Below are 16,795 nucleotides of genomic sequence, written 5' to 3' on the forward strand. Positions count from 1 at the left end.
ATAATGTCGGATGAGCCGAACTTGTTTTTAGTTCGTCTCGTCTCGTCTTGAATTTTCATGAGTGCAATATTTATCGTGTTGACGCCATTAAGCCGCGGCGGTGGCTGGCTTTGCGCCCTTTCCATATTCCCTTTATTTATGTCACAAAAACGATATACCTTTATCGGGCCCGTTGTTTTTTTCAGTTTAATTCTTGAGTTAATGGTAGAGTCAAATGACTGACCGTAAGAAACCGCGGGAATTTCAGCGATGCCTGCGCGCTTTTAAAGGCATTTTTTTGGGCGCGCTCGGCCGACGGCGGTTTTCGGTTTTTTGCGTGGACCCAATGAAAACCGTAATGGCATTTTATCGTGCATAAGAGCGGGTGGAATCATTAATTATTTATAATAAGCGCTAGCGATCGTCGCCATATTTATTTCGCTACCAAAATCATATAATTCGATCGTTTACTACTTTTGTAGTGTTTTTCCGGCACGTCTGGATGATTAAGTATATATGCGTTTATTTTTAGGCTGCTAGTTTTTTGCTCTCGCTCGTTATTTCGATAAAGATATCTTCAGCATGCTTGCACATGGCCGTCGATGATATAAATCAACAGCATAAATAGGTATAACATTGCGGTTCTTGTCATTACAATGCAAGAAAAACTGTTTTATTCCATCATACACGTTTGCAATATTTTTACTTTTTTAACTTCAATTACTCCGAGCGAGCGTTGTCGACTCTAAAAAACACCTTTACATTTATTTTTAATTCCATAGCATCTCGCATGTGTTTCCTGCATACAGCCGTATTTTAAAAAGAAAACAGGAAGGGCTTCCGAGGCCGTACATCAAGAATATAGCTCACATTCTTAAACTATGTATAATATACATAAGTAGGTTTATTATGATATTATGCTGAGGTTGTGTAAAAATTGGCGCGAATCTCCATAATATGTAGATTGCACATGTTGCGGCTTAAGAAGTAGTTTTTGCAAGAGAATATGCATTTAAGGGGAATTTAATTATGTGCATGTTTCATTTTATATTGCATTTCGGCTGTAAAAAGGTGGTTGAGTATGGCATGCCGGTGCCAAAAGAAAAATCCAGTTTCCATCATACATATCCGGTTCGAAAACTCGCAACTGCATTACGGGATTTACAGGTACTGTTAAAACAGAAATGTATTTCATACGAATAACTTTTCTATGTAAGCAGGTAACTAATAAACATTCGAAACAAAATTACTTATGTGAAGTTTTACTGGCGATCATTTAACCTTTGGTTTGAAATTTGTATGTTGGTCCAAAATTGTGGGTTCAAACATCGGTCGGTTCGTAAAAAAAATAAAAAATGTGACTGAAAAATTCAGTCAGAGTCCTTATCAAAGTTATCAAACTCAGACGAAACCCATAAAATTTCAACAGGTTTCTATTTACGTTTTGCTACTTACTTATTTACGTATTGCTTAGTACATAGGTTAGAAGCCAAGATAAACGAGTATTTAAAGAAAATACGCGCTTTTTGGAATGTATCTAACTGCCGTATTCGAACTTCAAGATATTCGCAAGAGACGACACGTACTAGGTAGATCCATTCTAGATACGTTATAGTTTAGATATCAACTAGTTCTCTTTTGCGGGGCAATTCGGGCAATTAATGTCACTTTTACGTTAGATAGAGTAAGATATCTAATAGATGTGAATTGGATCTCTAAGTCATATCCTATGGAAATCGTTCAAGAGTATCTCCAGAATCGCGCAAATGTAAAATTTGACATGTTAGATCTTAAACATATCGTTATCGTATCTTGGTGATGTCTAAAAGATATCTAATAGATGTCTATTTCTAAATCCGAATCGGGCCCTACTTATATATATGATATTGATATTATCTGATCTCGTACCCTTTCCAAGAACTTAATACTTAGTAGCTCGTGCTCGACTTAATTATGTTTTTGCGTTCTAAAGGGTCTTTTTATACTTACCGACTGTTAATGGGTTGTTTATGCAAAAATATACTTAAATACGGTGCTGTATGACGTGCCTAAAAAGGCTTCATCAGCAGCTTATATGGAAAGTATGTTTTTGTTTCTAGACTTCAAAAACTCTCTTGAAGAATTTTCTTTGTTTTCAGTTGTAATGTTGGAATCGTTTTAGTTGTAAGGTCGCCTCCATAAACTCGCGAACTAAATTGACATGAGTTTGACAAATAAAATGATACCAGGAATAGCAAAGAAAAAATAGTCACGGGTATATGTCGATAAAATGATATCGATAAGTAAAATATTGCACTTACTACCCATGTCATAATTATAAAGGGGTCACAAATGATTTCGATTAATATGAATGTGACGAGAAAAGTGGTTAATTCGATTGTAAAATTGTGTCGTTACCAATCAAATCAGGAGGTGCGGATGAGAAACTGACAAATTTCAGTGTCATGTTAGTGTGCAACAACTTGCCGTTCTTTATTTCAAGAGCTCGGTTGTCGCCATAAATCTAAAATTGGTGATTTAATTTTATGCATGTGGCCGGTAGATGAGATTGTCGCCATAGATCCAAAATTGGTGATTTAATTTTATACATGTGGCCGGTAGATGAGATTGATCCATAATTATTTATACTTGGTCAAGCAGATCTTGTCAGTAGAAAAAGGCGACAAATTTGAAAAATGAAGGCGCGAAGGGATATCGTCTCAAAGTAAATTTGAATTTCGCGCCTTTGTCTACTGACAAGATTTGCTTGACCATCTATAAATCTTGACCTAATTGTCAACTTAAACGTCCAGTTTAGGGACTGGTCTTCACAATCGAAGCCATAGGGATACCGAGGCGATTTAATTTTTGCGTCCACACCACTCGAATTAAATGAGAAATTAATCACATTATACGAAATATTTCCCCGTCTGGGCCGGCCTTTTTTGTATTTTGAGCCAAAATCACTTTTTCTATGTTATCACCTACAACTTAATTGTTACTCTAGCTGTAAGTTTTACTAAACCAAATAAATATAATAAAATATTTATTTAATTACAATATGTTTATTCAATATCCTTGTCTCTATTAGGTACTATAAAATTGCACAATTTTGGAAATACCGACATTCTCTAATTCAAACTTTTTTGAAAATATCGATATGAACAACACTGGCCAAACTGTGGTATCATTTGTGCACATTGACCTGTCAATTTAGTTCGCGAGTTTCTGGAGGCAACTTGTAGGTGTTTCCTATAAGTACTACACGGTACAAGACTGGTCCAGACAGTTGGGGGTTGAGAGACGTACCTACGCAGATCCGAAGCCAACGCGTAGAGCCCTTTAAGTAGGTACTATAGAATATCCTTGATACAAATCAAAATAAAGCATCAATATACCTACGGCGCTATTCGGAAAATGAATTAGAGATTCATTAGATATGAGATATGAAATAGTAAAGATATGTGACGTTCCGCGAAAAAGGTACCTTATGGCGCCGCAATAATATTATTGCGGCGTTGTTATGCGATGTAAGCGCCAGCCGCCATAACGTACCTTTTGCCGTGGAACGTCAGTCGCGCCGCTATTAGTCATTAAATTAAATAAATTGTTAAAAAATACCTACAGCATATTAAATTTAACTGTGCGTACTAAAAATTTAAGCGCCTGTAAAGGGCATTTTGACGCTATACCGGGTTGTCTCAAAAAGCAACTAAAAAAGGAAAAATACTGAAACCTTCAGTAGGTATTTTACCTTTATCGTAAGGATAACCTAGGTGCTGTGTGTGGTGTGGTGGCAAATTTGAAAAATACTTATCAGGCGCGAAGGATCAACTTCCCACACAAATTTAAAATTTAGCGCTTTTCTACTGTCTAAGTTGGCTTTCCAGAGTAGGTATATCTTTCGTTTTATGGTCGTCATTTAGGATATCCTGAATACGTAAGTTTACGTGACTCAACACGTAACTAACGTAACTATACGCCGTTACTTTAACATAAAGACATATAGCATTCTATATTTTATATGTCCCATTCTAAAGCCAGTTTTCATTACTAGATTTCCCAAGACGAGACGGCCGGTTTTTGCTGCGTACAATGAGAGCGCAGTTTTTCCGCGTTTTCCACGGTTTTTCCGACCACAGACAACATAGAGTGGCGGGTTTTTGTTTTTGTCGCAGCCGGGACTGGTTTTGATCCTCGACGGGCTGGATTATTACATTTTTATGGATAAAAACGGTGAGCGATGAGCGAGATAATTTAGGATTATGTGTTTTATCTATCTTTGTAGCTTCATGCTAATGCAATAGCGACTATCTATGGATAAAATATAAGGTTATTACATAAAGAAAACTTGTGGTTAGCCAAGCGACATTATTTTTTTAAAACGCTACAAAGATGTTTCGATATTTGAGTAATGTTAAATAAAATATTACAAAATAAATTTAAAATATGCGTTTCATTTTTGGTTAATTTTGAGTATTTGTATATGTATTTAGGTATATTTGGATGTTTGTAGGTATACCTTTTTCTTTAGTCCTGCTGCTGAATGATTTGGGAGACTTTATCGTACCTACAACTTGACTAGAATCGTCTCAACGGGAAATGACTTACTTAGATTATAATAATTTTGGTAGTCAATTCAAAATTCGCAACCATACGCTTGTCACAAATCGTAAACAATGACGGATTACCGAGGCGACATCTGTCTGTCCTAACCTTTCAGTGTGCCTCCTCATTCTACTGTCATGTGTTTACTTATGTCGTCATGTTGTATCTCTTTTTTGTATTAGCTGTGTAAAATGTGTGTAATAAATTTTTCGGTTTATTTTATGTTTCTTTCCTTCATGTTCCTTTTTTTGTCTGTTACCTTCTCACTTGATGGTCTCATCGGAAGATCAGCGCTGAGAGTCGCCAGCAGCATGCTGAGATGGGGCCATTTCGTGACCCTTTATTTTTCACTATGTTTTTTCCACGTATGTCTATTGTCTGTGTGTTTACGAATAAAAAATTATTCTATTCTATTCAATCAATAACTTATTTTTATTTTTTTAATTTGCGTAGTACATAAATATGTACTTAATTATTAACCCAAACAACATATTAAACATTTTTGAAATGACAATGACACACAAACAAATTGACAAACTTCAACTATCAAGACTGCTGCATCCATCGTGGAAAGCATTAAGCCCGAGGGGGCACGCAAAAAGCGCGCCAAGACAAAGCGGCAGAAAAACGCAAATTACCGGTGTGCGGCTTCGATTCCCAGCGCCTGACTTTTCGTAGAATCCACTTTTTATCAAGTGGAAAAAGTTATATTTTCTTAATGAGGGGAAGGAATTTTTATTAGCTTAGACGGCGTGTCGCCTACAAACGTACCTATAGGTACTACATACTGTGTGTTATAATTTATCTAAATAATCTACGGATACCATACTTGGGTGTTTTGTAATAAATATAGAAAACCTGATTCTCACAGGTCCTGATGTTTTTAGGTTTAATCCCAATGCTACTCGTAAAAAAAATGTCCCAAAATTTGTATGAATATTGTACTTTCCACTACGTCACGCAAATGCAGTATACAATAGAAAAATTCACACTAAAATGTGACGTAATGGAATTAAGATTTAGGGACATTTTTTAATGGGAGGATGGAGAATGCTGTACAATCTGAGTAGAATGAGCCCAAGAAAGAAAACACCTACTTACTCTATCAGAAAATTTTCGAAATAAAAGGAATTAGGAATAATAAATAAAATAGACAGGTACTTTGCAATCAGCAAAAATCATTATTGTAAAAGTGGTGTGGTGATTGTATGGAGGCTGATGAAAGAGTGATTTGCATAATTTGAATGTCCGAAATGGTGGTTAAGATTTAGGTGCCTCTCATTAGCCGCGATACATGATATGTGGAGCGCTCCTATTGGTGTTTTAGAAAAAGCTTCCAAATACTAGCCGAGTCCGGCGGCTGCGTTTAGCTATTGCATTTAGAATACTATAGAGTCTGTGCGGAAAGAGAAGAGTCGTGGGATTTGAGGGCGCGCCAGTGCTATTTTATGGTTTTTGCTATGCTGACAACACTGGTCACGTGATTATAGTACGACACTAAAGGTCATGATACTTGAATCCCTTTTGTTCCGGCAGGGGTGCGAAGCTCCTGACTTCGGCCAAACTCGGCTCCGCTCGGCTCAGCATTGCTCCGAGCAATTATTAGGGTTGGCACCACTTGACTTCCTTTTGCGTGCACGACCACAGATAAGATAATCACTTGAATTTTGACAACCCTAATTAGCCGAAAGGGATAGTGCCATGTATTAGAAAGGGATAGCATGATTCGACCCTGAACCGCTGTCAAACTTCGGTTTTGTAGGAAGCTTCCTTTCTGTACGGTAGTACTATTATTTATTCTGTGGTTCCGGTTTATTACCACGGCTTACTAAACGGAGCCTGGTGGTGGTGTCGGCTCGTCAACTCAATCCTCTGATTTAGCGCAGGCACTAGTTTTCTTTTTAAAACACACTTGTTTTTATATCTCAGATACTAAAAAGTGACTGCGATTGACAAAACTGCTAAAACTATTTAAGAATCTGTCCAATACAACTGTAATTTTAGTACCAAACAAGATACGAGTCTCATTTATGTACTGCCTAATCTGTGCAGTCCAACAGTTATTAAAACCGGGTAGATCGGGTAGAAATTGGGCAATAGAACTGTAATTTTATCTGGGATATATTTCACCCATTGTAAACTTGACTTGTAATGTATGTGTACATTATTAATAATAAATATGAATATGAATAAAAATAGTGCATAAGTAGGTAGGCCTTATTGGTATATGTCCGGTTCTCTCATCTCACGATATTTTACTTCGCCGAAAAGTCACTGCTAAATATGAAATATAATTTCGTAACTAACAGAACCTACAAATAAATAAATATTTTATTAGAAAAAGTTTTATTCTTTGTAATCGAAGTCTGAATTAAAATATTCAATGTCACTTATGTTTGAGCTAGCTTCAAAACAACCAGGGACACTCATAGAACTATTTTCATCTGAACTGGATGTGCTTGAATCCGGCACGTAGATTACGAATTCTTGCATATCACCTACTTAGCGGTCTTTTATTCGAGATACCGTAGGTACTTTTACACAATCCTGAAAAAGAAATTACATATAAATATGCATAAAATGGCAAGTATCAAGACTATTTGTCAGTTATTTTAAAGATCATGAATGACCTGCATATTTATGAAAATTAATATATTTTGAATGAATATACTTACCGATTATGTACCGGAGACAAGTTACTTAGGGGGCTTATTAAATAGGTAATTATTTAATATTAAATACATCATCAATACCCGCGAATAGCGGAAACACGTTCCGCGACTTTTTGTAAGTCGATAGTCGGCTTTTAGCCGTTTTCTTCCCGCTGACAAAACCGAACAATGTTAAATATAATTTTCCTTGTGGTTTTATGTACGGTTTTATCGTGTTTTGAAATTTTTTTATACATAAAACTTGCGGTTTTTGTTAATAAAAATATACATTGACAGAAGTTTGTTTACTTTTTACAAGACAGGTGTCAAAGGTTTGATTGCCATATAAAATTTAAAATGTTAGTTCCCGTTTCTGCCACGACTCTTCTCTTTCCGCACAGACTCTACAAATAAAGAGTTGCGTTCGCAACAGATACCTATGATTAAAATTAAATTAAAAAAAAAAATTCAGCAAAGGAAAACTCGGAAGCTTTAATCTGACCTACATCAAGAATAATTATGTTTTTTGTTTTTTTTCTATGGATAATTTTTTGTATCTTAGCTATAACTATACAAAACAGGTACAGTTGAACCTTATGTTTGTAATTAAATTATTTTTATGTATAAAGAAATAAATATTATAGGACATTCTTACACAGATTGACTAAGTCCCACAGTAAGCTTAGGATGTTTAGGTATTTTATTTGTAACTTTTAATTGGTATCCTAAAGTAAAAGCTACCTACCGTTTCCAAATAAAAAACTATCTCCGTAACTTCTTAGAACGCTACGCCGAGACAGCTTTGCAGTAAAGTAAATCTCTTTAGTAAAATAATATTTTTATTATTTAAAACATCAATGAATATAGAACATTCTTTCATTAACAAGAGAACCAAAGAAATAAGACCTACTTATTATGATGTTCAAGCTAGGCTCATGACCAGTTGAATGCCTAGATACGATCACCATCACCATATACCACCTAGGTTTTTTGCCAAATTACAAATTCATAGGTACTTAAAATATACATTCTACAATTTGTAATGCCAGAATATAAATTAGCTCGCTACGGAATGATAAATATTAATAAATTATGAGTTATGATCATTTTTTTAAAGTTGCATGTGACTTACTGGTTCCATTCACGTTGCGACCGATGATCTTATTGGACCCGTTCGTAGCGGGGGCGGCGCTCCGTCCCGCTTCCTCGCCCGGACTCTCCATCTCCCTCTCGCTCGCACACATCAACTAAACGCAAATTGAAAAACACTGAAAAAATAAATTACATAATCTAAAACTGGCAGAAAATTACTGCCACAAAGTTTTTTTTTTATTGTTTATGGTTCGAAATTAATGTTTTTAATTTTAATTTCGTTCATTCGCGATCTGTTCAAATTGGATTTGACAGTTCGAAAGCGCGGTTTTGGCGCGTATTTCGGCGGGCTACAAGTTAGTAGTCGTGTCGTGGCCGAGTGACGCGCGCGCCGCGACTGACGTTTGGAGCCCTATGCAGCTGCCCCGCCCAGCACCCCACGGCACCCCCCCACGTGGCTGACGCTTTCCTTGCCCTCGCGTTTACATAAAAAACGTACTTGTGTGTGTGCGTTATGTGAAAGGGTTAAGTTTCGGTTGAAATCTGTCTTGTTATTGATCGTTTTAAGTTGAGATGTGATATTAAATAATATGGTTGTACCTAGAAGCGTCATCGTTTTTAAAGATTTTGGTACATGCAGGGTCGTGAAAGTTATTCAACCTTTATGATCTGAAGACGAATGAATTTTACGGTTTACCTACTCAGAAAATGATATCTAATACCCATATTGTATTTTATTCCCGAAACAAAGGTTTAGTTAAATTATTTAATTAGATACATAGATACGGTTTGAAATATGTAGTACATATTTGTATTTGTTTCATTTACATATTAATGATTAATGAGATAAATTAATGTGGACAACTTAATTAACCCCAATAAAAATCATTATGAAGTCATTAAATTTAACCTCAATAAGAGCGGTATTCTTAAGCGAAAAAGGAAATCGGTATTTAAAGTTCATTCTTAATTAGTACGTACTAAGTAGGTACTACGTATCGCAAATTCCTTTTTTAAATAAATAAGAAAACCAGGTAGGCCCGTAATCCATAACTGACCTCAAAAAGTAGGTATTTTATAATAATATACAATTTACCAACGAAGAAAAATTCAATAAAAAACTTTCATTTTTAAAATTGGCGTGTTCGAGCAGACCCGTTTAGTTCGAAACATAGTTTTTGTAGATCATCGGATACCGTTGGCGGCGTCCATTTTATAGCTTTTTTAAGTTCCAGGAAACCTCTCAGTCGAATTAAGCTTTAGTGATTATCATTTTTAATTTGATTTGGGCACGAATCGATCGAGTTTTTGCGCTTTGGCCTAAACGGTGTGGGTCGTGGTTGAGCATATACTTAAATTGGAGCATTTTTTGCAACGTGTACCTAATCATTTAGGGTTCGTCTAGTCTATTTTGGGTCTAGAATTCTAGATAATAATGTAGCTTATTGACAGTATTGCTCAGTGTACTATTATTTTAATAGTAAATTGAATTCGTGAATAATATATCCGGTTCGAAGGACCATGTTCGTACTAAATCAGTTTTTTATGCAAGATTACTGTAATGCATCGTTACGTCTATTATCTATCTAATATATCGTAAAACCGCCCAATTACTTGGTGTACAAAACTTAATTTGAAATTCCATAAGTACATATAGTAGTGGACCCTATAATGGACGTGGAACCAGTAATGGGACAAAAAAACATAATTCCTCTAAAATAAGTATCTAAAAGTAGTTTATAAACACTTGGTGTATATTATCAAAAATAAGAGTCCTAGAGCTGTTTCAGTTTGAAGTTTTATTAAATTTGGTTGTTTTTTAAGAAATTGGCGTCAACCTAAAAGTTGTCGTGTCACTGAAAAAAAATACCACTACGAATTCTTAACAACTTCGCTAAGAGAGGTGAGTTAATTTATAAAATTTTAATTAATTAATACTTGATGAAAACTAGAATGTGTTTTGTTAATTGCATTTACCATGAGATAAGGTATAACAACACACTATGTTGTGACTCCACAGATGTAAAAAAATAGTGGTATTTGGCCCAATCCCATTATAGGAGCTGTAAAACTGCGTACCTCCTATGATGGGACAAATGACAGAATGATGCTTGCTATGCCATCATTTCATGTTTAAACAATACAGAAATAAAATGTAGTTAAGAAATATGTCAATCAGGAGGTATTCTCGGACTTCGGATAAATTAATATCGTTTTCCCAAACTTTTATTTAACTTGCCCTGTTAGTTAGTGTGGGTCCAATCTTGGTAGCTGAATTTGAGCCACTTTTCGATTTCTGATTCAGTTGAAATTTTGTGTAAGTACATAATTAAGTATGCAAATCGGATGATAATGCAATATTATGATAACATGGACCTGATTTGATGATGGAGACAGGAGGTGGCCATGGGAACTTTATCGCATTAAACCCTAACTAATTGTGTTAGGGTATATTAGAATTGTCTCGATGGATCTAATACAATAATAATTGGCTGTGGAAAGAAAAATACATTCAGCGATAAAAGCTTATACCAAAAATTGTTTTATTTTGCCGTAATTTATTCCCCATTTCAATATTTTATACTAATAGAGCAATGTCCATTATAGGGGGCCCATTACTGGATCCACGTCCATTACCGGGGGCCCATTACTGGAACTTTAGTGTCCATGACTGGAGAAAAAAAGCATAGTTTTAATTTGTTAAATATGTGGAAACTAATTGCAGTATCTTTGATACAACACGCCTAAAACATGAAAGACGGATAGGACTTTCATCTTTTAACACGCTAAGCGGTAGACCATTTACATGTATAAGGAAAATATCATAAATACTCCAAATTTCCTCTTAAATGTCCCATGACTGGTGCTGTTACCATAGGTAGGTATTTAAATTATGAAATGCGCATGCAGTACGCCTACAGGACAGGTCACAAGCTTTTTAGCTCTAATTGTAAGTAAGTACATGAAAGGACAAATCCTATTTGGGCTCCCAATGTGGAGACTCGAGTTCTTTGAGTCTTACTGCTTTAAGATACGACTCAGTTTTTCACTCTTACATACAATAAAGTCGAAGCTCAAGCCCTTTTTAACCCCCGAGCCCCTTACACAAAAATATGGGCTATATACAAATGTACTTACATTTGACGATAACTGGCGGGAAATGGCGCAGGATCGAGACAACTGGCGTGTACTCGTGTCGGAGGCCAAGACTCATTTTGGGTCGTTGCGCCATTAAGCAAGTAAGTATACACATTTGACACCAATGTCTGTCTGTGCATCGTGGCTCTCAAACGGATGGACCGATTTCGACGCGGTTTATTTTTACGTGAAAGCAAGTTTCCTTGCGGTGGTACTTAGCTAACTATGTTTAGTAAAAAAACGATCTAGAACAAAATTTCGATTTTAGGCCCACTGAGCTGAATTTTCATGTTCATGCAAAATTCCCCATTTATACTTTTTACTACATACCTACATATCTGACTTCATCTAATAACGCCATATTCGTACACAGCTTGATATCTAGACATCATACTAGATAATCGTCCACAATCTCCAGCCGGTTTTTACGCGATTTCTCAAAAAAACAACGTTAGATTTTCCCACACAACTGGTACCGTTGGTCATCATACAAACATACAGCATAGTTCCAGCTACCTGCAACCTTTCACCGCGGAAAAACCGGCAGCGCCTTACTCGACGGATATTATTTGCAGAAAAACTTAGGCTTCAAAACAAGCGGGGTGATGAGCGGAAGCGATTACGGCTGAGCTACCGATTGGCTTATTTCTTAGGTTTATGCATGTGTATGTGTCTACTTATTCTTAATCGTAAATATATCATTTAAAATGCATTTCGTAGTTACGCTAATAAAGATAAGTACGTTACATGCCATGATACTTAAAATGCGATAATACATTATGAATCTTACATGGTGAAAAAATTTAATAATATTGACGATTGTTCCATTCACCGAATTTAACCAGTGGTAAGTAAACAACTGCTACCCTGATACTATTTGTACATGTTTGTCGTTTGTGAAGATATAGGTAGCAGATATTAGGTAAGTATAGATATATATGTCTGATGTAGCCTGGCAACTATGGAAGGTAGAGGTACCTCTACACTCCATACTGGCAACGAAAAGATTTGCATAATTATCTGCCGGTATTTTCCAGCATTCTGGTAAGTACTACGAGCCTCATTAGCGGCATCGTTGGTACTTACTCATGCGATAACTGGGGCCGAGCAAGAAGATCTTGCATCCTACACTAAGTAAGATCAGGTCTGAGCAAGAAAATATAGCATGCATTTTCTCTGATCTAGGGCACGATTCGATAAAACGGTGTGACATGACCATTACACCGTTAGGGCATCGTCGGAATACAGTTTAATCTCCAACTCTTCTTTTCTTATAATTCGCTTTTTAATCTTCAATCCCGCCCAAACTCCCCGCTCGCTCTCTAGCCCCGCAAGTGGGGCTCTCTCGCCCGCCTATTTTCTCACGCTCGCCACTCAGAACGCGATTCATTAAAAATACGATTTTCATCAACCTACCTGCCACTGTGCTGGTTTTGCACTCATTTTTTAACGCATATACATAGGAAATCGTCGCGAGTTGACAACTTCATGACAAGTTGTGTTAGAGTCGAGAAAAAGGCAGGAAACTGCGGGAATCGCGTGGTTGCGAAAGGTTTTAAGTCTCTGTGGAATGTAAACTTTACTTACCTACCTACCGTAAGATTTAAGTTCAAAGCATAAATACACTTACAGTTCACTGAAAATAAGGGTTTGCAAAAATACACGTACCCATCACCACCCTAAACTCGCCTTTATATGCGGCGTTTATTCAACATTTATGATTTCGAATAAGTTTTAATATATATTATTATAAATTAATCTTCATAATAAAATAACCGGCCAAGTGCGAGTCGGACTCGCGTTCCAAGGGTTCCGTACATTAAGTCCGACTCCTGCACATTTCTAATAGGTTTTCCTGTCATCTATAGGTAAAGAACTATTTTGTGTACCTACCTCTTTTTCTTTTTAATTTTTGACGGAGTGGTTTCGGAGATAAAGGGGGAATGGCCATTTTTTTGGCTTGTTGAGGCTATTTGGCTGACAGACAGAAGCACGAGTGATCCTATAAGGGTTCCGTTTTTTCTTTTTGAGGTACGGAACCCTAAAAAAATAAGGCGGTGCTAAGTAAGATGGATAGGTAGGTTTTCATTGTAATTAGTTACGAGATATTAGTTATTAGATATTATCGTCATACAGAATAAGGAACTCTATTATCTAAATACCAAATTTTATCGAATCCAGACGAAAAATGTTTTAATACAAGAAAAAAATCAACCAATATGTATTGACCGTTAATAGACCTTAACCCGTTAAAATAAGGTTTACCGATAGTCAGTGCACTGTGTTGACAACGACGGTCCCACGCTTTTCGCGTAATGCAACCAGTATGTGCTCTACTTCCATTTATTAATGAGAATGACTTTATATAAAATCGACATATGAAATCTGTTTTATTTATGTGTGAGCTTTAAATTTATGAGTCAGATTTGTGCCTACAAATGTGCAAGTTTCGGAAAGTTAAAAAAAGTTAGTATAAGCTCTCGGAAATCTCAGGAAAATTTCATGGGAAATAAAGGAAACCTTAAATTTGGAAATGGTCAATTTCGATCCCCATAAAAATATATGAGAAGTTTCCAAAATTGTTCAATGTCTAAATTTCGTATTTTTATAACAATGAATGGATTGGTTCAAATAATTAAAGAGCTCATAACGGACATTAGGTACGATCGGGCTAAGACCGTATAGAGCTTTCAAACTGTTATAGGTACCTAAGTAAGTAGAGTACGTAAATGCAAGTATAAATGTTATATTTTTTTTAACATAAATTCTAGTGGTCTTAAAAGGGTAAAGGAAAAAAAAATACTGAAAAATTTAACTTTGGCCGTCACAAAACTGACATCAAAAAAAACTGGGGGTACTATTTTTTTTCGCCATAATTCGAAACATATCAAAATGGTTTTCCGCGGTTTTGGACTTGGTGCTATGGTTAAAGTTGTCGACGTTTTTCAGTTCACTTAAGTAAGTACATGTTCACCATGGAGAGTGTAAATTTGTAGGAAACTCTCTGGAACATTAAGCACCTAATACCTAACACTCTATTATAGACTAACATACCATTAAAGACGAAAAACAGCCCATTTTAAAATACAAAGCAAAAACTAAACACCCTTAACCGCAATAGACATAAATATTTTACGATTTCAGTCCCAAAGCATCTGCTCCGAAAAAACATCATTATACATAAACGCCCATTCTCGAAACAAGAATTTAATCAGATAGTTTTTACCAAACGGCAATTTCGGGAACGCATTCGGCGCGCGCGGGAAAAACTACTCGCAAAGATGGCGACCGCGGGCGTCCGATGCAAATGGTGTCGCGCTGAAAAAGCTCTGCGCTGTAAAAACTTAAAGGAACTCATAGTATTTCATCGGCGTCGCCAGTTATTGAGCGGGGTTAGTGTTTTTATACTAAATTCCCGCGTTCGCTGCGAGCCTGGTTTTTGCTGGCCGGAGTCTGGGAACGCTACCACAGACAAAAACTTACCATTGCCGCGCGCTGCAAAAACGCTGCGACGTATGGATAGAATTAATGGCACTCTTTTAATTTTCTTCAAGAAAGCGCGGGAGGAAACAGTGTAATGAGTGTTGCCAGCCGCAAAAACGGCCCGTATAATGACGTTGCTCATTTTAAATCCAGTTTTATTTTTCTTGTAGGACAACGTGTAAAAAGAAATCCGGAATCTTCCGAGTGAGTATTCTTATTCCACTTTGCCGCTAATAAGAGCTTTTTCTCTGACTTCTTAAGCAAATCGTCTTATTAGAATAGCACTAAGTGGACCTGCCGATATGTGTCACGCTCACGCTAAACGCGTTGCACGCTGTACTTTTACACTGGACTCGTCACCTTAAGCAGATGTAATTACCATTTTAATACGCGCCGCTTCGCATTATAAAAAGAGAATCCGCATTAGGGACGTAAGTACTTAAGGTCTGCAATGATTATAGTGAAAGATAGACCGGAATAATCTAAGGCTGCATGGCATTTGCAATGACAAAGTGTGACAATGTCATCAATAGTCATCATTAGGTAATATAATGTCAAATATCTACGAAAATATACGACATTATAACACTCTCTCACTTTGTAGTGAGTAACGATTTAACTGGAAATCATTGCCCTCTTTTTTCATTTTTAGGGTTCCGTACCCAAAGGGTAAAACGGGACCCTATTACTAAGACTTCGCTGTCCGTCCGTCCGTCCGTCCGTCCGTCTGTCTGTCACCAGGCTGTATCTCACGAACCGTGATTGCTAGACAGTTGAAATTTTCACAGATGATGTATTTCTGTTGCCGCTATAACAACAAATACTAAAAACAGAATAAAATAAAGATTTAAATGGGGCTCCCATACAACAAACGTGATTTTTGACCAAAGTTAAGCAACGTCGGGAGTGGTCAGTAATACCGTTTTTTTTTTGCTTTTTTTTTATTTGTTTTTTTTTTGCTTTATGGTACGGAACCCTTCGTGCGCGAGTGCGACTCGCACTTGCCCGGTTTTTTAACATAGACTTATGTTTTGTTTTAGGTATATATACTTATCGAAACATTTATACGAGTATAAACAAATAAAAAAAATTAGTGATGGTTATTAGATAATAGACATTCCCATTACGATCATTGAAATAATTAGTAGAGCTAAATTTCCAATAAGAATTTTTCCAATTACGGTAAACCTAGGTTCTAACAAAAGTTACAAGCCTCATTAGTATATTTGTTTTTAGTATTAACTTATTACTTGTGTCCGTATTATGTCCACCAAGGGACAGGCTATGCCTAGTGTGGTGGCCAGCATAAATGTAATATTGTTGTAATTTTATTTCCGAAATAAAACATTTGTATTGTATTGTATTATTGTATTATACCTAAGTATTTACTACTAACTCATGAGAGGTACGGTCAGCCAAGAAAGTGGTCTACCACTTTTCGACTCTATCAATAAGATGATAGAGTCGAAAAGTGGTAAACCACTTTCTTGGCTGACTGTACATACGAATACATACCTAATAATACCTACTTGTTAACGGCAACATTAAACATTTCTTTTTAACATACATATATGGTGCTACTTTACCGCACTAGTGCGACAATTAGCACATTACGTAACTATGTCGAAAACTTAAAGGTCCTAAGGAACCTCCTATAAAACGTTGTACAGTCACCTTCAATAATATGTTACATAAACATAATGAAGGCCGCAAAAATATCTAACATAATCTTATTTGTAGAGCCATAGAGAGAATACATGGGCGAATAGGTATAGCTGGTCAAGCAGATCTAGTCAGTAGAAAAAGGCGGCAAATTTGAAAAATGTAGGCGCGAAGGGATAATTTGAATTTTTACTGACAAGATT

At 36.3% G+C, this 16,795-nt stretch overlaps 2 protein-coding genes across 2 annotated transcripts in view; both read right to left on the minus strand.

Annotated features, from left to right (window-relative positions):
- The window catches only part of LOC134669288 (NGFI-A-binding protein homolog), a 47,351-nt gene extending 38,578 nt beyond the window's left edge, over positions 1 to 8,773 (minus strand). Inside the window, exon 1 of the mRNA XM_063526795.1 lies at positions 8,350 to 8,773. Within this exon, the coding sequence (XP_063382865.1) occupies positions 8,350 to 8,461 (112 nt within the window). The 5' untranslated portion in view covers positions 8,462 to 8,773. The remainder of the gene's footprint in view (positions 1 to 8,349) is intronic.
- LOC134669492 (uncharacterized) overlaps positions 1 to 16,795 on the minus strand; it is a 245,804-nt gene that overhangs the window by 100,478 nt on the left and 128,531 nt on the right. The gene's annotated exons all lie outside the window — the stretch shown is intronic.

Source organism: Cydia fagiglandana, chromosome 1 (assembly GCF_963556715.1).
Source record: "Cydia fagiglandana chromosome 1, ilCydFagi1.1, whole genome shotgun sequence".
Lineage (NCBI taxonomy): Eukaryota > Metazoa > Arthropoda > Insecta > Lepidoptera > Tortricidae > Cydia > Cydia fagiglandana.